At 37.0% G+C, this 22,484-nt stretch overlaps 1 protein-coding gene across 2 annotated transcripts; it reads right to left on the bottom strand.

Moving 5' to 3' along the window:
• Positions 1-2,393: 2,393 nt before the first annotated feature.
• LOC113776457 (formin-like protein 18) lies at positions 2,394-20,002 on the bottom strand. 2 transcript variants are annotated; one of them, XM_027321629.1, is made up of 17 exons: positions 19,693-20,002; positions 16,491-17,191; positions 14,744-14,965; positions 12,583-14,666; positions 12,366-12,483; positions 11,729-11,800; positions 10,685-10,783; positions 10,487-10,528; positions 10,283-10,363; positions 10,145-10,195; positions 9,971-10,052; positions 8,372-8,466; positions 7,296-7,367; positions 7,067-7,183; positions 3,699-3,767; positions 3,527-3,593; positions 2,394-3,119 (listed from the first exon to the last, which is right to left on the bottom strand). In XM_027321629.1, exons 1-17 carry the CDS (start codon positions 19,763-19,765, stop codon positions 2,944-2,946), a joined length of 4,221 nt encoding a protein of 1,406 aa, XP_027177430.1. In that variant the 5' UTR covers positions 19,766-20,002; the 3' UTR covers positions 2,394-2,943. The 2 variants fall into 2 exon arrangements, with proteins under 2 accessions (XP_027177430.1, XP_027177429.1); XM_027321628.1 differs by having other exon boundaries at positions 10,283-10,528.
• Between the last annotated feature and the right edge of the window lie 2,482 nt (positions 20,003-22,484).

Genomic DNA, 22,484 nt, shown 5'->3' with positions numbered 1-22,484 from the left:
GCAGCTAGGGATAACCCATCCAAGACCTTCGGTTTCAATTTGGGGTCAATGAAGAATTGAGTTACTCTTAACAGCCAAAGAGAAATATATATATATATATATACACACACATAAAAGGCATTTTTGACCATTGTATTCAAGGGATAATTTCACAAACCTCCCTTGAGATTTATGATAATTGCAAATAGCACCCTTAGGTTTAAATAATTACAAAAAACTCCCTTAGAAAATACTTTGAAGCTCACTTTGCTGATGTAAGCAAAAAATCCCCATTAAAAATCCTAAAATGCCCTTAGATGATTATCCTTCAGAAAAACAAAACTCCTCAGTAACGTTAAATTCAAAACATTATTCACATATTTTTATAAAGTTCTTTAGTAAATTTGTTCCTGTCCACTAAAAAAATGTTAATACTTACTTGCCCAACAAAACTAATTCAATAAGAATCTATATGTGGAGGAAACTAAGGCCTTGTTTGGATTGCCGGTTTCCGTCGAAAAATTACATCTTTTTCCGTGATCACATTTCCCTATTACCTTTTTCCCTCACATACATCAAATCGCTACAGTAATTTTTCCATGAAAAATCATGAAAAATGCAATCCAAACATAACCTAACGTTTTTATTTACTCTAAAATCACTACTATATGGAGTAAGATTGGGTTTAGGTTTTGTGGGTGTCCATGACGAGATAGAAGTTTATCACTCTTGTTCTTCTTTTTTCATTTTTTACTTTTTTCAAATGATTTACTAAATTTACAATACATTAGTTCTCTTCATGGAGACTTTAAATTCAACATTGGATGAAGGTTATTTTTGTCATTTTAGACAATGAGGGGATATGTGTAATTTTTTAAACTTGGAGAGTACTACCTGAAATTGTTATAAACCTTAGGAGAGGTTTGTGAAATTATCCCTATATTCAAAGCATGGTACTAGCAATAATGACCCCCTTGAATTTTGATGAATATACAAATTAGAATAGGAGAAATTCTTGGATTTGCTCTCTTGGAAATTTTAAACCTATTGAGATCGCAGTTGGTGCCCATTAACTCTTTTTTTTTTTTTTCTCGGACACGATAACTGTTATATAACCTAATCTATTCTACACTAAGGGGGAGGGGGCGGACCTAAGGAGGCCCAAGGAAAATCCGGAGGGAACTAAACCACCACCGGATTAAACGGTTGCACAACACACCCGCCTGAATTTTTTGAAACAAATCACTTAAATGTGGCATTTTTGGTGGAGGCAAGGTTTGTGCCCATTAACTCAGGGGAGTAGCTTTTGTTGCTAGACAAAGGACTGAAGAAGAATCATTTTCTCAATTTCTGTGAACCAAAAGACCCCACAAGCATACCGTTAACGGCACGTGATTTGCGACAAGTACATTACGCCGTTCGTGGACTGCTGCACAGCATAGGATGGTTTTTGGATCTTGAGTCAGTGCTGTGTTTTCTGTGCTAATACCACATTACCCTGACCTAATCCTATAAAAAAATCAACAAAGAAAAAGAAATCTGCAATCTTTTTAGCTTTAGGGGAAGAAAATGAATTAACCAACCTAGAAAGCAAGCAAGCTCTTCACAGAAGATCCAAGTACTGGATCACAATCAAATTGAACTATTTAGCTAAAGAGAAATAATAATATTATTATACGGTTCTACTTTATATTCATTTACATTTTTACGAACCTTAAATTAGCTCCGGATACAACAAAAATTAAGCTGATTAGCTTGGCTGAGAATGTGATTAAAATTAAAGTGATGAGGGTGAGTGGATATCAAATAAGGGGTGTGTGGGGATGTCGTTGCTCTAGCTAAAACATCAATAATAATTGTGATTACGGTAACAAAGATCAAGGACTCAAAAATATGCTACTGTGGAACGGGTGCCAAGGTTTATCAGAATTTTCCAGCCTAGGAATTGAGATAGACATAGACTTGTCCTTATGGTGAAGCCCAAAAGCGAGGTAAATTTTGAATCCACCACTAGTAGTACACCAGTACTTCTGAAGCCTTCTGCAGTAGAGTAGTGGGAAGCGATTTGAACCTCCCTCTGGCCCTTCCCTCAAGTTTGCATTGATATAACAAAGGAAAATCTTGCCTTGATTTGGCTCATTGGGGGTTGATGTTTGTTGGGTAGTTTGGCTGTTGCTCTATTGGTTGTAATGGTTGTTCTTGGGTCATTGACTTTAATAGATTCAGAGCTAAATTATTTGTTCTTTCTTTAATTCACAGCTAATTCTGCGTTCACTTTAAGGAAGAGCTTATCTTATCGTGGAGATGAGGGACAGTTTTTGGTATAATTTGTGATTCATGGAGGGAAGAAGAGATGAGAAGACGTAATGTTCCTTACTTCGAAAGAGAAATGAACCTGAAACAAACACACGCAGTTGAATAAAAAATCACCTGGAAACATGTTGCTCTTCTTGACGGCAGCTAAAAGTTGCTACATATATACATGATTGGCAAATAATTTAGCTGAAACAATCTAAAGATTTACCAGAAAATAACTAATTAATACAAAGGAAATGCAGACCACTTTTTTTTTTTTTTTTACCGAAATCTTTCTTGGCTTCTGTTTATTTTGCTAGAAAGACTTATTCACGACCCACCTACTACAAACAGGTCGTAAATTTCCAGATTCTCCTGAAAAGGATTCATATATAATACACTGGAGTCAGAGAAACTGAAGTCGCCATTAGGAAGATAAGGATTCACGCCTACTCTTATCAAATTCTAAACGCTGTCAGAACATGCTATCTTACAAACCTAGGACTGGTATAATGCACATTGCTTCCCTACTAACCACCACGATTCGATGTTGAGACTTAAGCAGCCTAATGGACTGGTACAGCTTGTAGCGTTAAAGCATCATAGGCTAGATTGTATAGTCTTAACGTGGAATGGAAGTGGAAGTGGAAGGGTCCAATGTATGATTACCTAACTCTTAATTGGAGAATGTACCATGTGCTCAGCTCCTTTTCCTCGACCATCTAACTGAAGTTTTTCAGCTGCAGCTTCCTTTTCTGCTTTCTTTCGCTCAAACTCAAGCTGCTTGCAATTTTCCTCATGGGCTCGATTGAACATTCTCATAAAGTTGAGAATGGTTGAAATAACTGCAAAATTCAGAATATTATTAAGCCCATGTAATATGTAACATTGTGAAAAGAAGGAAAGCAGCAGAATAAGAACTGCCAGAGATGTTTTTAAGACTAATTAGTGGGGATTGACTGATGTTTCTATTCATTCTACCTAAAAATTTCAAAACTTCAACTTAAATCCACTTTCTCTCGGTTCCAGTGGTTTCTTTTCTTTGAAAGTTTCTCTAATCTGTATGGTAATAAAACCCCCAAGTCCGATTACCAAACTTAAAGATAAAAAGCATTCCCAAACACTTTGCTTGAAATCCACGGAAGCCATCCTAAAGATGCAACCACACTGTAGAAATTATGAGTGCTGAAGTCACCACATCTTCCAGACCTAAAACCAAACTAGTAATATATAGTAAAGTAATCTCAAACACCTTGTTCAAATGGGCAACGAGATGGATCTTCTCCAAAGTACAGAATCAACGCATCAACATTTCTGCCCTGCAAAGATTCAAGTAATAGAAAGAGGCACAAGAACAAGTTAACATCATGCCCACCTGAGAAAAGATTACTGCAGCAAAATTTAGGATGCTAGACGAGACATACCACCCCAGAATAGAGTGAAGCCAAGGATCTCACTTCTCCTTCAGCAAAAGAGAGGAACTCTTTCAAGGCCTGATAGTGGAAGCCCATACAAGTAATGAAATGAGCAGACAAAGATATGAAAAGAAAAACAAAATGAAAACAGATATCAGAATGGAAGACAAAGGGGCAAACATAACCTAAAAATAATGTGCAACAGATAAAGTGCCGTCCAACAATCCTTCCAAGGTATCAATACAAGCTGTAATGGCCACCTACCAAAAAAATAAGTGAAGTACCACGGTAATCTTGATTTGCCTAAAGAGATTTTTCTCGTCTCCAAAAGTTCCATATGCTCAATAAATATGGTTCCAAAGTGCTAATCTGCCACTTGCCACCCCTGAATGTCTCCTAAGCTCTTCCTTCTAACCTCCAGGTTGTCCATATATTTTTCCAATGATTGACTATTAAGCAATGCAAAAGCAGATTAGAGTCTTCCCCATTTTTCTACCACACGAGACACCAATAAATGGAACTAGTTCTTTTTTTTTTTTTCATATTTTGTGCACTTTGGATAGCATTTTATGTTGCAGACCAAGTGATAAAAGGAACTTTCTTTGGTGCCTTGGTCCTTTTTTGTTTCACAATTTCTTTTTGAGTATCTCTGTCAAAGGGAAGGGATGGAATGAGGAAGCAAGGGAAACTGAAGGATTGATATACAAACCACCATTCCATGATAAGAGAAAAGAAGGCCCTTGCTACCCCAAAGTCAGTTTTTAAAGGAAAGCTTTCAGCCCTATTGCTGCTAACCTCTCATGCAAAGATTTTAGTGTTAAAATCCTGGGCTTTTGGTTGGTCTGCATTTATCACATCCTCTTCCAACCAGATAAACATACAGGTCTACAATAATGATCCTGGTCAGATTCTACTTCCCAATAGTATAAACATGCCTAAAATGTGGATCTCAAATATTCCCCCTCCCCCCACCCCCACCCTCCTTCCTGATGATTATTATAGCAATACTAGCTTCTGTAAGAGCAATTAGAAAGAGGTTGGAAAACCTCGTCACGAATTTCTCCTGCCACACAACTCATCAATACAGAGTTTCACCCCAGTGCCTTCTCTCAAACAAATTACATTTTCCCCCTCATCTCGCAACCTGTCTCAAATAGGCAATTGCTAACGCTATTTGAAATAAATGCAAACCTCCACATTAGTAGTTGTTCTAGTAGTTACCTCCATTACAATCCTTCAAAGAGGCATTTCTTCATACGGAGTCTCAGCATCCACCACTTGACAATGAAAAGTCAGAGGATCTCTAGTACCTCGCACTCCCACTCCAATAGGTGCTTTTATTGGGATTCAAAATACTTTGCAACACTGTGGGATGCATAGGAAATGCTTCACTTTGCTTTATGGAATTCTTACCCTAGTAGCTTTGCCACCTTTCACTAAACAATCCTTTTCGGACATGCTAGGTTTTTCTCTGACCTCTCAATTGTGGATCCCTGTAGTTTACAAGCAAGGCTAGTCCAAGGTATTTATGAAGTACCAAACTTGACGATGGACAGTATTTCACATTCAGGTAAATCAACAGCCCAACCCGCCAAGGAAAAGAGTTCATCAATTAAGGTAAGTCCTAACTGCTTCTCGTTTATAAACTATCGAAGTCCCCCATATCCCAAAAGCTGAGGCAGCATCTCGTCTCCAGTAATTGCCCCAGTTAGCCTATATAACCCAAGGAAAGAAACACAATCACTTTTCACCTCCTTCATCCATTCCCAAAGCTTAATTCCATCATTATTTGAAATTTTTTCATGCAATTATGTAGGAAACCCCTGACAACACCCAGCTATATTGTTAGACAAAATAGGAGTTATTAACTGCGACACTAAACCCCTACCCACAACCTCCACACTCAGCCCAAGAAAACTACTAAGTGGGGAATATACAACCTGAATCTGCCAGCAATCCAAAGGCTCAAATCACATTTAATACATGTTTGATTTTTTGTTTTCTGTAACCAGATAAGACAAGGTTTCCAGGATGAAGCCAAGGTTTAAAAAATCCATCCAGGTCATTTGCCTTCCCGTACTCCAGGATACTATTCTTATCTTTATTATGGAAAATAATCCTCTCTTCATCCAGGTCATTAGCCTACCCACTTTCCAGGATAAATTCTTATTATTATGGAAAGTTCCCCCACTCCTCATCAGCACCTTTTCCTATTCTTTCTTTATAATCCACAGTACATTCAAGAAACTTTAGTTCTATGCTTCTTTTGGTCCTCAAACATTGGGCTGTTTTCTTCTGCTGTTAAGCTAAATGAAGTCCATGCACTCTCTCCTTCTTAGACATTGAATTAGATAAATACTAATCCATAACTCCAAAACAAACGGTCTCCAATCTTATTTGTGAAGGCCTACATAATCATTGAGAATATCCTTAAAGATTTCCAAATTAAAGAAACTAAGTTACAAATTAGAAACCTCTTGTTGAATAAACTATTTCATTTTGCCAGAGTATCATTAATTATTCCATAGCCAGGAAAAGGAATGAAAAAGATTAATGTCAATGCCAAGTCAAAACAAAAGGAAGGGATGGCACAAGCTCTCAGATCAGTTTAAACATGCAATAAATGGATGAGTACAACTCAAATGATCCACTTGAACAAATACCAACTGGAAAGTCACAATACTAGACTCATGGAGGTAAACTTCAAGACTTAGAAGGCTAACGTATACCAGTTGTATATGTGCTAGCATATGTTATCTAGTGAATGTCTCAACAGGTGAAATCGTGATAAACCACAATTTCCATCCTAGAAGACAGCTGATTGTCTGCGCAACACTGACTGAAGACAAAACATTTTCAAGGAATATTGGGATGGTCAAATTGGGATCAACTCTCACAACATCAAAACTCAGCAGAGGTGACGTAATGGAGTGCACAATTAATTTAAATTGACATGTTTTATTCTTTTCCATGGCACCAATAAAAGAGGAGATGTCAATAGACCTCTTCCGTTTAAATGCTAAATTGAGTCCAGCCTTCCACCTTAGAGATGCTTAATTATCAGATACAAACATTCCTATTTCTTATCTAAGATTTGTCTATTCCTTGCATATGCAAAATCAACTTAAATTATTTTGCAGTCACCAATAACAGCAAAGCTTTTGATGCTTACTGTGACTCAACAGTAGCACAGGAGAGAAGAACTGGCCTAACAAGTTTGCCAGTTGTAGTTGGATATGCTCAACAGTGTAGCACAACATTAAGCTATTTCCAGGACTTCAAAGACGTGTGATAAAGCAGTGGGCAGTTGAAGCAAATTTTTGTGATCCGAAAAAGAATGTTGAGAATTTGTATGTAAATAGGAGCTCAAATGATACCTTGCAAAAATTTTCAGACACAGTCCCATCATTTTCAGACATGGACAACTCCTGTATGACCTTTTCAAGTCCTTTGCTAATAGCTTGCATCTCCTCTGCCAAAATTTTCAATTGGACCTGGATACCATATATAACTCAATAACAGATTCTAAATGAAACTGAAAAGTCCAATCAGCAGACACCACCTATGCTGGATTGGGTAATTATTATTACTACAATAAATGTATACCTTTGAAGCAGGTTCCAAGCTAGATAGATCTTTGGAAAAATCCAGAAGTTCTGGCAGTTTATCAGCAAGCACCTAATGAAATATTTAACAAAAAATTGTAATCAAACAATGAACAAGAAAAATGTCAATGAAAATTTTATTGGTCAGAGCTCAAAAGTCAACAGCATCAGTAACTTTAAAGCAAACAACTAGTAATTTGTAGTAACAGACACAGACGAAGTTCAGAAGGAAAAACAAAAAGTCATCGTCAAATGATGAATAAGTTTGACAAATAAAATAACAATTGTGTTTACTTGACAAACCAAAGGTTAGGCTTGGCTTTACAGTCATAACATTGCTGCAGCATGGACCTGTGATTGCCTAAGATTAGCTACTACATTGCACAATGGCTGCAGTGTTTGTATGCAGGTATTACAGAAAGCAGTTTGAAGGTTAATTGATATCAATACATCACAGTAAACAGGATAAACTCGTGATGCTTAACATGTGAAAATTTAATTAAAAAATAATTACAGTGGAGAATAGCAGTCAAATATTTAGAAAATATGTGTTATCATATGGACAACCACTGGCTCAAGCAAGGGCTGTCTCAGATACTCTAGACAACATTGGTCTAATAGCACAACGTTAGAGACAAGCAGGTGGTCACAGAAACATAAAGAATACAACTAATCAACAGGGATTGCACAAACTCCAATGGCAACAGACTGTCCTTTGTGGAAATTGCAAAAGGTTGGACTGCAAGGCAGTGATGAGGAAAAACCACAGCAACAAGAGGGCAAAGAATGTAACTTTTTGAGTTTCTCCATCAAAGAGGTAAGGCATTTGCATAAACAGCAATAAAGCATCAGTCATTATCTCCAGCAACGAAACAATGATGAAATCTCAAATTTCTCGAAATAAACATTTTAAATGGATACACGAGATCTTCACCATAGGCACCATTCAAATTAATACAATACATTCACGTATTGGCAACAAAAATGCACAGCAGAAGTGCTCAAAAAGCACAACATGCATATACATATACCAATACCATAAGCATTAGAGACTAGTCATGAAATCGTGATCTGCACCTTGCAAAGGTAATGCATTAGTGTCATCTTGTTATTTCGAGCGCGTGTATCGGTAAGTTTAAGAAGGCTGTCTAATCTGAACCCGACTGCAGAGCCTATCACAAAAGCATCAAGGTAATCAGACAGCAAACTCATGATGCCAGAAAGAAAAAAGCATTAACATCCAAAACTCATAAGCAATGTTTCATGAGATGAAAAATGAGAATATAAGGAGCCAATAAAAGAAGGCAGTGGAAATTAAATATTGAAATATTCAAGAATCCATGTACAGCTTTCTTACGATTAAAATTCAATTAGTTACCATAAGCAATATTTTAAACTACAAATATTTTCCTTGGCCTTCGAAGCACTTTCAGCTGTGAAATTGAGCTGCATCTGCTGTTTATAAAAATAACTGTACAAGAACAAACTCATACAACAAGTGCTTAGTAAAATGTACAATTGAATTAAAATTCAAATCCACATTTCAGGTGATTACAGGTCTTAGAGGCAAAAAAAGATCATGGGATCTAATGAACATGAGCCAAAAATTTAAAGAATGCCCTGAGAAGACCTGTGTGGCTGGACTTGAGAGGCATTCAATCAATTACATCACGAATTTCTTGAAAGCATAGCCAACAGCAGAAATTATGATAATTTTGGTTGATCTTTGCACAAAATACTTTTCCTTAAGAGGCACTAACAACGTCAAAAAAAAGGAAAAGCTACCAAAAGAAAACATGAAAACAACATACAAGTAAAGGGTAGAGGCTGTAACCTAAGACATAATCACTTATGCAGAAAATACAAATATACAACAATTGATTGGAGATCAATATCTTGCACTGGCAGAAATCCTCGATCCTCTATTTATATGTACTTAGATTTCATGATAAAGAAGATCAGTGGTGGAGCCAAGCATAAGTTTCAGTGGGACAAAGACAACATAGAAGATGTTTATTGTTCTTTTTCCCCTAAAAATAAGAATGACAAAAATATTCACATAATAAGTAAAAATAATACAACTATCTCCAGAAGAAAAGTTACAAAAATTGTATGAGTAATATAACATAAAATGACACATTGGAATTCACTAATAGAATAATTGTTTTCCTTCATAAATTACATATAACCTATTACAGTTGCTTGAGATAAGTTTTCAACGTTTTGTGTTTGCTTGGGATGAAGGCGGGACAAAGGAGGTGATCAAAGGAGAAGAGTTGGAGAGAGAATAAATATTACTTGCTTTTTATGGGTTAAAAGGAGATCAGGAGGCAAAACAAATAACTCAACTACTTCTAGGCAAATTAAGATTTTTGTTTTATTGAAAGTCCATACAACTTTTTTATCTTATAATTAACAAAGTACAAGAAGTTACAAGGAAACTAGATAATTGAAGCAAGAGGTTCTTGGATTTCTACCTACCATTTCCATTAAGTTACCAAACTAGTATATGTTAATTTTCACTTAACAATAACCTAGTGGTGGCAAAAATCAAATATCATGAATACTATAGTTATACAATTTTCAAGGAGGCAGTGGGGGCATGTGCCCCTAGTGTGAATCCACCGCTGGAAAAGATAAATGAAATCCTTCTCTGACCAACTATGAAGTACATACCCCTTGCAGTTCCCTGGTTCAATGCATTTCCCAATGAAAGAATTGTTTGCATGATTCTCTTCAATTTGACTGAACTCCTGATCTGATGAATATAGTTTAAGATATATGAATAAGATATTGATTGCAACTGAACAACTGAATAAAGAGACATAATCAGCATGTGGAAAATATTGCCTGATCAGCTGCAGAATTTACAATATTTAGATTCTTCTGTAGCTCAGAAACCTGTAAATGACAAGACAAAGCATAAAGTTATAGGACGCAAGCCCATTAATTGTAAAGGCCAAATCAACATATGTATTGTTTGCAAACCTGGGAGTGGAACTGAATCTTAAAAGAGAAAACTCTGAGCTTAGATTCTATTCGTGGTACTTGCATCAACTCCAAGAAGAACTGAAAAGAACACAAAAATAATACCATTTTTAACTCAGTTGAGCTGGCCAAACAGAACGGCAAATTTATTCCTTCTTGATAGAAAGAAAATAATTTAAAGTGGATAACCAAAATTAAAGAAACCTGTTCACATTTTCCTAACTTATCTTTCTCTCCTTTATAACCCTGAAAAAAATAAAATGGAAAAATACTTACATGTTAGACAAGGAAGAGTAGAAAGATTACTTAATCTGTACTAGTCATTTTCACCTGGGTACAGCTCCCACACTCTGTAAACTCCCAGAGAAAACAGATATCATAATAAGCTAACATGAGTATTACCTTTAGCAGTTCCATTTCCTCTTTTGTTGGGCAAAATTTTATCAGGTTTTCAACCTGATCGTCATCCAGTGCTGAATCTTCCAAGGCAAGCACTGAACTCTGTAGGTAATTCAATATTTTATGATATAATTTTCAGAAACATAATTAACACAACAATTTTGGAAAAGAGTGCAACTGAATCTGAGAGAGGAGAGGTCTGGTAGTAAAGGCAAAGGAAGAAAATAAAACAGAGAGGGAGGACGATAATTTGTTATAAGACTTTTAAGGCCTAAACTAGTTCTTATGTGAATATGTTTAAACAGGAAAGGCAGATGTAAGACTACCCAAGATGGACACAGCATGCTTGAAGTGTCTTGCTAGCACTTAGGTAGAGAAGCGGTTGTAAGCAAGGTACAGATACAAATAAGTAAGACAACACACTAAATCTTGAGAATCCCTCAGGAATGAAGACTTAAAAATGTAATATCATCACTTGAGTAAAACCAAATATTTGTATCAACACCATTTTACCAAGTCACAAATTCTTGAGAATAAGTCCTAACAATATCATAAACTTCATTCGCTAAAATTGGTCTAATAAATTTGACTTTGTTAGAATGCTTGTGTACATTCTTTGCCTATCAATAAAAGATGCCATTTATGTATAAAAAAAATTTACTTTCTTAGTAATGCAAAAATAAAGGCCAGCATATAGTTCAAACCCATTGGCCATGCTTTCCTGCAAAAATGCAAGATATAGCAAACTAGACAGCAAGACTATTGGTAATGAATGTTTTCACAAGGGAAGCTATATAAGATAACAATGCAGAAAACTACAATAGCTAGGCTATCAGATATCTTCGCATCAATCAATTTTTTATTATTTATCACTGAACACCCAAAAAAAAAAAAACAGAACTATCATGGACCTAAAGCTATATAAAATCCATAAATATTGGTGTAAAAGTAAATCCTCTTAAGGATAAAAATATCATAAAGTTCCAGAGTAAGTGAAAATCTTAGACAGAACCATTCTGAGAAGTAACAATACCACAGGAAACTTACCAATAAGTCGGGCAATGGTATCTTTATCTTTGACAGCATGATCTCACAATTATATGCACGCCTATGATCAATCTGCAAAATTAGAAATTCATAAACTCTTTTTATATTACCAAGTGCCAAGAATTCAATAACTTAGTATCTTTTCTCCACAGAAGTGTGTTATGTGAGCAGTACTTTTTACTGATTTTTCCAGCCTACCTTAAGGACCGCAGAAAGGTATTACTTTCTGCCATCTCCTTGACGACTACAATATTAAATGCCACAATTGAATAGGTATATGGACACAATGCACTGCCAGCAATGGAAGTATCTTTAAGATTAAACAGCCAAAAGTTCCAATTACTCAAGCTTTACGATTTAACAAATTGATGGAAACATGTCCACAGCCTGATTGCCCTTGAGTGTATGTTGGAGCTGTTCTGTAAATGAGTTACCTTTGAAAATTTAGGAATGTATCCAGTATGTCATGGGTAATCAAAACACATTAAATTTATACCATTTTTAAAAGTGCACATTACACCAGAGCTTATCTGAATTCCTAGACATGACCACAACACAGTAATGTATGGCACTAGCCTGAGACAAGCGGTAAAAAACTATGAGAAAACACACTTAACCTCAAAGAGAAAATAAATACCAGTTGCACTTTCTCAGGTTTTTGCCCCAGTGATGCCCGCGAATTTGCTTTCCTGTCTGAGCTTGGAACTGCAGCTGAGAAGAGTGATTCAAGTTCGGAAATATCAATCTCTGGAGCCCTAATCAACACACACAAAAGATTACAAAATTGAAGGCCCAGAAATACAAAATCAACGAATCACTTCCCAAATTTGTCATTTGTGCAAACTGCAACATACTTGGCAGTGTCACCAGATTTCTGTGACTCAGCCCACAAGCTTCCTTGCACAGCTCTTGTTAATTTCAGCCAATGCAGAGGCTTCAATTTTTTGGTCTGATTGCTTTTTGATGGTATGGTACGTGATAATAAGTTTCTTCCTTTACCAGGCAGAGGAGCAGAAGGAGGAGGGGGAGATGGTGACAAGCTACCACTGCTACCAGTAGCCGTTGAAACAGAATGAGTTGGCCCAAAACCTCCTTTAAGATTCCCATTAGAAGGGAGCGGAGGAGGAGGCGCTGATGGAATCAAAGAGGAGCTATCCTTGGCTGAGGCAGCCATCGTCGGAGGAGGGGGTGGTGGGGGCCTCACTGATAAATTTTTATGTCCTGCAGAAGGTCCAGAGACTAAAGGAGGAGGTGGTGGTGGAGGTGAGCCACCTATAGGAGTTGAAATCTCCTTCAACGGAGGGACTGGAGGAGGAGGAGGTGGGGTTGGAGGGGATGGAACTTGAGGCATTCCATCTCTAGAAGATGAGGGCGTTGCTGGAGGAGGTGGTGGTGGAGGTGGGCCACCTATAGGAGTTGAAATCTCCTTCAAGGGAGGGACTGGAGGAGGAGGAGGTGGAGTTGGAGGGGATGGAACTTGAGGCATTCCATCTCTAGAAGATGAGGGCGTTGCTGGAGGAGGAGGAGGAGGGGGGAGTGGCCTAGCTTCAACAGCTGAAACTTTCTTCATAGGTGGAGCTAAAGGGGTCAGAGTTGGTGGAGGAGGAGGGGGAGGTGGCCCAGTTCTACCAACGTCACTTTCTGTTAAAGAAGCAGCAGTATCAGGTGGAGAAGGTGGTGAGGGTGGCCCAGTTCTTCTAGGCAAAGTCTCTGGAAAAGAAGCAGTCGAAAGCTGAGGCAGTGGAGGAAGTAGTGGTGCTGCTTTGGTAGCACTAGTTGCATGTACAATCAATGTAGCATTTATAGGTGGTGATGGTGGGGGAGGTGGTGGTGAAGAAGCCCTGCTATTAGTTGCTTTTTCTGCTATGGTTGATGCAGTAAAAGGCAGTGGGAGTAGAGGGGTTGGTGGGGGAGGTGGTGGTCCAGTTCTTCTGGGTGAAGTAACAAAAGAAGATTCAGTTGAAACCTGAGGGGATAGAGAAGCTACTTGGCATGTTCCAGTACTGCTAGTTGCATTTTCAATCAAAGAAGTAGTTGGCGGTGGGGGTGGTGATGGGGGAGCCCTACTACTAGCTACTTCTGCTGCTATAGATGAAACAGTGGGAAGGGGTGGAGGTGGAGGTGGAGGAGGTCTGGTTATTTTATCCATCAGAGGAGGTGTGGTAGGGTGTGGGGGCAATGGAGGAGGGGATGGAGAATCAATAATTGCATCCTTTAGAGGTTGAGGTGAAGGAATAGGTTTAGTTGAAGGAGTAATTGTATGAGGTTCAGGCTCAGTTGCAGAGAAAATTGGGACTATTTTTTTCTCACCAATTTCCTGTGGAGATATGCAAGGTTCATTTTGGGATGATACTTCTGCAGGTGTGGTTTCTGAAGTATGCTTTTCCTGATAAGCTGGCAAGAGAGGTGAAGCTGTAGGCATAACGTCTGAATGTGAATATGTAAGACTAGACTTTTCAGCAGTGATCATACAAGATTCAGACGGAGCAACCGGATGTGGCAATTTTGCAGTCACTATACCACTCTGTACAGATTGCGATCCTACTGTCTGTTTATTCACATCTACATCCAAGAGAGAACCGGTAGAGGAGCCAGACTGCTCCTTGGACATCAAGTACGTGGAAATCTTAACAATTTCCTCTAAAGCTGCAGAGTTTTCTTTCTCCTGAAGCTTTTCAGCTGCCATTTCTTTTGGGGATGTGCCGCTTCCCATAGTATGGAAAGCATCAGCAGCCAACTTTTCTTGGACAACATTTGATGCAGCCACTTGGTGAATCACACTGAGTGCAGCCTCTGCCTTTGGAATCAGCCAATCCACACTGCTAAAGATCTCATTAACTTTTGCAAATGCCTCCACTGGAAGGCCGTCTTTCTCTTCAAAACAGGACATATTCCCCGGAACTACGGAAGTTGCTGCATCCATCTCCGAGAAAAGGACCTTCATTACAAGGTCATTAATGTGATGATGCCTCCTACTGAAGAAAACCACATTTAATCACAAGCAAAGTAACATACCTCTGCCCTGAAATTTTTTGGAAACAGATCCTTGGCATCCCACAATATGTCAATTTCATCGCGATTAAGCATTAAAATATTTGATCTGATAAAGGCAGTGTTAAACATAGCTCGGAAAATCATCTTTTCACGTTGCATGTCATCGTACAAGCTAATACACTCCAGGACAACATCACCTTGGATACAGCAGTTTATATCAATCTTAACCAACTCACATTCTGCCTACAAACATGCAATAAGGTTCATATGTTATGATCAAAAGCCTAGTCCAACAAAATACAACATATAAAGTATAAATAGAAAATTGGAACAACATAACCTGTTCAAGTAGAAAATATGTTGTAGCGTAAATCTCAGGTCTCTACTATCCAAAATCAATACAGAGCTTTTGTAAACTAATTTAGTGAACATAAACTCATTATCGATGAAATAAGAAAACATCAAGAGTTAAGCCCTTAGTTCATAGGAAGTCCTTAGCGTCCTCAAAGCTTGGTCATTTGGTGTTATTATTAATGGCTGTTCATCCTCACATTCCCAGGATCTAGATCCAATTCCCAGAAGTAAGAGTCAGAAAAGGCATTCCTCCAACTTATAGGTTTAAACTATCAAAAATCCAGATTGAAATGACCCAAGACAAAACAGCTCCTCATAATATAAGAAGATAAATGTTTATTCCAGGAAGTTGTTCTTGTATTTCAGGCAATGATACTTTCAAAATTATTTGCTATAGCAATATTTCATATTGATGCTTCTTTGGATTTTTAAAAAAGGAAAATCTGAGAAAAATTAACTGACAAGTTCTAGTGGTACAATAAAGGCTGTGGCTTCAGCAATAATACATGTATATTGCCAGTTCTGAATAAAATGGATAAGAGGAAAAAAAAAAAAAAAAACTTGGTTGTCATGACCCTAGCCTCTGTCCAGGATAGCACTTGAGAAGCGTAGTCTCAAAAGTCATTTAAGATTATATCTTCTCTAGGTTCTAATAGCTGAGAAGTTGCATTCTGCCCATCTAAGAGTCTATTCTAACAAACCAAAGAAGTTGCCTCATCCTTATATTATTCAACTTCTGTTAACTTGTACCATTTTGGTTGATGTAGAGCCCAGTGGCTGCCCAACAAATACAACAATTCGACAAAATAAGGTTTCACCAAGTCAAACATTTGTGCTTAGGTTCCTTGGTTTCGACTGGACTTAAATACTTTTCAACAGGCAGAATTTGGAATGCAACCCAAACTGGAGAAGGTGATGGGCCTGATGGCCTTCAGCAAGTCTTGTCCAATTAGCAAAAAACTAAAACCAGTCTAGTGATCCCCTCCCCAACCCCCCAAAAAAAACGGAAGGAAAAAAAAATCCCCCAATACTACCATGATGCTAAAAGAGAATGTTGGTTATCACTCCTGAAACTGGAAGACATACTGTGTGATCCAAGAACCACTGTCTTGCACAAGGATGCGTTTGAAGTAAAACAGCCAACTCTCAGTCTTAAAACATCTCACTTCTTTGTTTAGGACAGCAAGAGCAACACTAATACTGATCCTTCACTACTAGACTCTTGAGTTCAAACAGATGAATGAATGCCAGAATCACCATAAAATATGCAAACGAAGGTGACACACTCTGGACTCTGTGTCCAAACTGATGAACATCTGAGCCAATAAAGTGAACAACATACAATTTCCCTAAGAATAGCGATGATTTGCACATCGAAAAACGTATAACCAAGGCATAAGTCATAATAATTTACCTGTTTGTAATGCCTAACAGCTTTACTCCTCTTTGGAGTTGAGAATAAAACCTTTGGAGCACGATCAGCAACAAGAGAGGGGTCCTGACCGTAAATACGAAATATTGGTCGAAAACCACCCTCTCCATCAAAATTAGGTATCATTCTGATAATGACACAATCCAAAGCAAGTGCCCTATCCAGTGGTGGCCACTGTGATACTAGATTCCTCCTTGAAACATACTGCAAGTACCTTAACTGAGAAGGAATTGGATTCAACGGTGCAAGCAAGTGGAGCAGTTCCCGTGGAGCCTGCTTATAAACCATGTCCAGTGTTTTCTGCTCCCCACTGTATTGTTTCCTATATATCAACAATGCGGCCAACATGAAAGCTAAAACTGGCCAACCACCACGTTCACAGTGCATTACAAGCAGATTTTGCTGTCCAAGTGAAAGCCAGCTTTCACTAGATCTCAAAAAGTGATGGATCACCTCCATGGGGAGTAATGGGCAACCCTCATACTGACGAGGATAATCCATTATGGTCATATCATATTCAGACAAAGCATTTGCAATCCGGCTCTGCCACTCAGCGTCACGAAAATTGAAAACCAAGATTGAGGCATCAGGAAACTGATCCCGGAGTTGACTAATGACGCCTCCTACATAGCCTTTGTAGTTTTCTTCATCCCAAACATCAGTTGTAAAACAGCAATCAAATACTACAGAGACAACATTAGAAATAGTTGGTCCTTAATCAATAATAAAATTAGGACTTTCTTGTTTTACAGCAAAGAGAAGACCAATCACAATGAATACTCTTAGAAAGCTAATTGTACCAGGGAAATAGTTCATCACTTGTAAACAACCAAGTAATCATCTTTTTGATTAACATTTTACAGATTTACATGTAAGTTCTTTGTTAGAAGAAGCAGTAAACATCGGTTCTCAGAACCAGGATCTCACCAAAGGGAGGGGTGATTTGGAGAAAGAAATGCTGTACAACATGTTATCTTACAATACAGCAGTTGCAAAGGAAAACTGATGGAATCAAATGAAGCATTTTTTCCACAGGCCCAAAGGAGAAAAAAAGTACAAGAATTGCACCAGGTACAATGCTGCGTATCATAAAAAAAAGAAAAGATCCTCTATGGGCAATGCACTAACACAAAGAATTATAAAAATTGATCAAACTACATCTAAAGAGAAGAAAGAAATCTAATCTAATTGCAGAAAATCAGAGAGGGAGAGAGAAAATTTAAGAAAATTCTTGTGCAAAATAAGTATCTAAATAAAAAATTCTATACAATTGTATAAATTATGATAAAATCTCTCGGAAGTTAGAGGGGTGACAGCCCCTCCTGACCTGCCTCTGCTACTGGCACAGATGCACCTCAAATTTTCTGAACAAAGTTTATTCCTGATAGATACCATTTCAAAAGAACATTTTCTTCAAAGCCTCACAGCTTGCAGATAAACATCTTGACATCAAGGCTAGAGGTCCCTAACAATCAGTTGTTAGCATTTTCCATTGCAAGATGCAACACAGATCCACCATGAATTCAATTGGCGAAGCTCATGGCCAACTAAAATCAAAATAAAGTCACAAATACGCAAAATGACAATTCCACACCTCCCTCAAACTGAAAATATTTCTGTCCCAAGTATCAGGACTGGAACAACTCTTCCATAAGACATTCAACCTGAATCACTTAAAAAAGCCTCAATGTTTCTAAGCTACTGATTGGTCACTAAAAGGTTGTGGTAAATGTAACCCATGAAGCAATTGAAAACACTCCCAAACAGGACAGATCACCTCAATATTTTCTGCTACCATCTTGTCTTGAAAGGACATGACATACATGTTCTATCAGTACTACAGCTTTGCAAAAAAAAATGGATCACATTTCCAGCAGCATTCTCTAATTTCAGACATGGCTTGCCAAATTATATTCCTAAAAATTCCTGAAAAGCATCTTTTGAAGAAATGCTTAAAAATTATATTTAAAAAATCTGTGACAATTTTAACACTCCAGGTAGATGAATTTGATGCTAATGGAGAAAAGGAGAAAAAGCAAACAAGGAAAAAGTGATTGAAGGTGATTCAAGTTTTTTCTACTTACAATTTATTTCAAGAAAATATCCACCAAAACAGAAATAAAGCAGATAATGATCAGTACAACGTGTGACTATTTTAATTTCCATCTTCATCGATTCCTTCATATAGAAATTTTCAGCAAAAACATTTATTTATTTCAAAACAAGAGAAGACCTTATAGATTCCTTCTTTGTGTAGAAAAACTAAATAAGTACACGCAGCTCTCCTCGGAGTGTTAAAATTTGTTCCGTGTAATTAAAATGTCTCTATTTGCACATGTTCTCGGAATTCCATTGTCAAAACCATCTTGAAAACGTTTCAAGAGAGTTATGGAAATGGACATCAACGTCCTTCAGGTATGCACCTAATCTTATTCTGTACACCTGTTGCCATTGCTGCACGTGCATAACGCTTGCTCAGTCGGACCAATTCTAAGGGCCTGACTTAGTTGCAGACAATGAATAAGTTATTTGAAGCTTAAGAAAGCTGATTTGGAGAAGCTGCAAGGGAGGCGCTACTGTCAACATCTTTAGCATTTTAAAACCTTGCAAAAAGCAACACACTGTCAAGGTTTCCAAGAGATTTTCATTAATCAGAAACAGGCTCTAGACCACCTAAAGACTAACATCGACCACTATGATTTTGACTAACACCTAGAGGAATTAGTCCTTCTTTCCCCATATAACCAGCAAACTAACTCCTTACACAGTGCTTCGAGACCACAACGACGTCATCAACAACTCATTTATGGAAATTTAACAGAAAAAACCTTACAAATGCAAACTGCATTTACTCAAGAAACATGAAATCAAATTGCATTCCACTATCTCAGTTGAACTATCATTGCTGTAATGCTAATCAAAACAACTCCAACCAATGCATTACCTTCCAATTCGACATTAATCTTTGAAAAAAAAATCCTAACATGGTATGTATTTATTAATACAATCAAAATTAGTTCACATTTCAACGACGTTACTGAACTTCAAATCACCAAAATTTCAAAATTAACGTACACTCGTACAGTTAATTTGACACAATCCATACAATACAACCAAGCAACAAATATTCAGCTCAAAACACCAGAATTACAAAATATACGAGGATAGATATCGCAGAACAAACCGTAAACACGCTCGGAGATCTCCAGGAGTCCATCGGGCGGCTTCCGATAAAACAATTTCCGCAACAGTGCCATTTTTCACTTCTCCAAAATTATTTATACTATAAATACACCTTCCAATTACCGAATGATCGTCTCTGTACAGATATGCACGTACATTTACGTACGCGTATGCGTATACGTAATCGAAATTGGAGGAAAATGACAGGGATTCTCGATTACTTTTCTCCTCCCGCAAGCGTGAAAATTTTGAAAAAGCGATTTTTTTGGTTAGCTTTTACGGATTTCGTTATTGTTTTTGAGTATTTTCAGTGTTTCTTCTGAAAATGGAAGCTGAAGAAAGAAAACTGCGTGAGGGATCATACCGGATTTAGTTATTCACGAAACGAACCGACTCCAGGGTGGGAAGGAGGGGACACGTCAGCACTCAACGACGACGTGTATTGCCGTATTACCACCCACGTAGAAAAACGAACGAAAACGACAAATCAGCAGACAGAACTTAATTCAAACTTGAGGTTCCACCATTTTATCCCTCGTAATCAATTTTTTTACCGGGCTAAAATAAAGTTATATTTTTCAAGATCAAAATATCCCTAACTAATTCTAAAATGCACATAATAATTGTAACATAATAAATATTTATTTCTTTATTAGTTGTTAAATGTATCTAAACAAAATTACACTACGTATTTCGATTTTTTAGCACTAAAATAAATGAGATAATTCACAAAAACAAAAAGTCTAAGCAATTCAATGTAATTATCTCAATGCTAATAGCAATACATATTTTTAATAAAATAAAATTAATTAGTGCATTTGGAATGAAAATCATTTGCTTATATTTTTTATTATAATACTTTTTAATGTGTTTTATATGAGATAAAAATATATTGAAAAACATATTTAGAGAATTTTTAGATTTTTTAAAACATAGAATTCAAACAAAATACAAAACAAGGTACGAATGTGGCCTGAAATTATCAAATAGCATCTTATTAACTTGTGAAAATCTTGTGAAAGCTGCAAGGTAAATGAAAATTATCAAAACCAATCCGTTTACAATTTAAAGGAAAAAAATAAGCGATGAAAAACTTTTGTAGATGTTTTAGGAATTTTTAAATTCTTTTTTTTCGCAATATAATTTTTCAATTCTTTGGTATTATACCATCTTTTATTTTTTAATTTTTTAAATCATGTGATTTTGTGTTTTTTCTAATAAGATGTTTCATATTCCGATTAAAAGTATAGTACCAATTGTCACAGGTTATTTAAATTCCTATAAATCAACACGCCGTGCGGCATTAGTGATCGTTCAAAACCTAAACTATAAACGGTTTGTTGGTTCACCCTTACATCTAAGTGTGCGGAAATATACGGAAACTAAGGTAGAGAGCAAAGAAGAAAAACATTGGAGGTTAAGGAATACTTATATTATAATTATAAACATTTGCACAAGATGGTTACAAATGAAGGGGTTTTGCCTATTTATAGGCAAGTCAAGAAAGTTATACAAGTTTTTAAAGAATTCTACACTAAACCCTCTCTAGCACTTTTTATACAAGGCAACTCGTATGTACAAAATTTTAAATCATTCTACAAGACTCTTAAACAACTTAGAACGTTTCGGAAGTCTCTAGGCCTTGTTACATACTTCTAACAATGTTTGATGTAGCGTCCATGTCTTAGGTAAGGCTCCATGGCTTGCCACTTATTTGGAGGATTGAGGTATGGATCTACTAATGGTCCTGATTTTTCTATTGGGACACTATATACAATAATGCATGGCTGACCGGACAGGCACGATCATGCATGGATAGAATGAAATCCTTGTCATCCTCCCTCACTCGAACAAGATATCACCTCGATGCCTTAACTAATTTCATATGCCTGTATAGGCTCTTGAATTGCCACAACTTTTCAGCTGATTCCTAGCGTATTTCCAATTTCAATAGCCCATGCCATCGCGTCAAGTACTTCTTTGATAGTGCTCAACTCTTGTACCGAATAATACAGTTGGCCACGATTTACTCAGCAACTTTATCGTACTTGTCCCTCATGCCCGCGAGTGCTTTCGTCGACATGTTTCTTGGTGGATCATGCGGATCTTGATAAAATGGTTTGACCAAATTGACATGAAAGATCGGATGGAGTTGGGATAGTATTTCGGGTACCTTGTACGTCATGTTTTCCATCTTTTTGAATATAGTGAACGGTCCTTCATATAATCGCATTAGACTCTTGTACACACCACGAACATGCCCGTGTTGGTAAAGTTTAACCAACACATGATCCCCCTTCTTGAATTCATCATTAATATTTGACTAGTCAATGAAGAGAGTAAAGTGTACATATTTAAAGTTCAGGAGGACAAAATATTATAAAGGGTCAAGTTCAAAGGTGCAAACTATAATTAACTCTATATATTATATAGTCTCCCATTAATCAATACCACTCCATATTTTCTTTGAAGTAGCAATGCATTTTTTTTTAAAAAAAAATGGCAATGGATTCAGATCACAATCCAACTTTTTAAATAGCCAAAAGTTTTAAATGTCCCTTTTTTCATTAGTTCACTATTGTTAAAGCATTTTTTAAGTTAAAAAACCATAATACAAATTTCAAAAATATCAATATTTTTTTGTGCTTTAATCTTACCATTATTTTGCATCACCATCATTGCTTACTCCAGTAGATAAAGCAGGAGGAATAGCATGTACAGCAGCAGGCTGAAAGCTCTTCAGGTGAACCAAAAGCCAAGTTCTCACTAATTTAGTCCAAAATAATCTAACAC

This window comes from Coffea eugenioides, chromosome 6, assembly GCF_003713205.1.
Source record: "Coffea eugenioides isolate CCC68of chromosome 6, Ceug_1.0, whole genome shotgun sequence".
Lineage (NCBI taxonomy): Eukaryota > Viridiplantae > Streptophyta > Magnoliopsida > Gentianales > Rubiaceae > Coffea > Coffea eugenioides.
The sequence above is the reverse complement of the archived record's forward strand: the minus strand, read 5'-3'. Positions and strand labels throughout refer to the sequence as shown.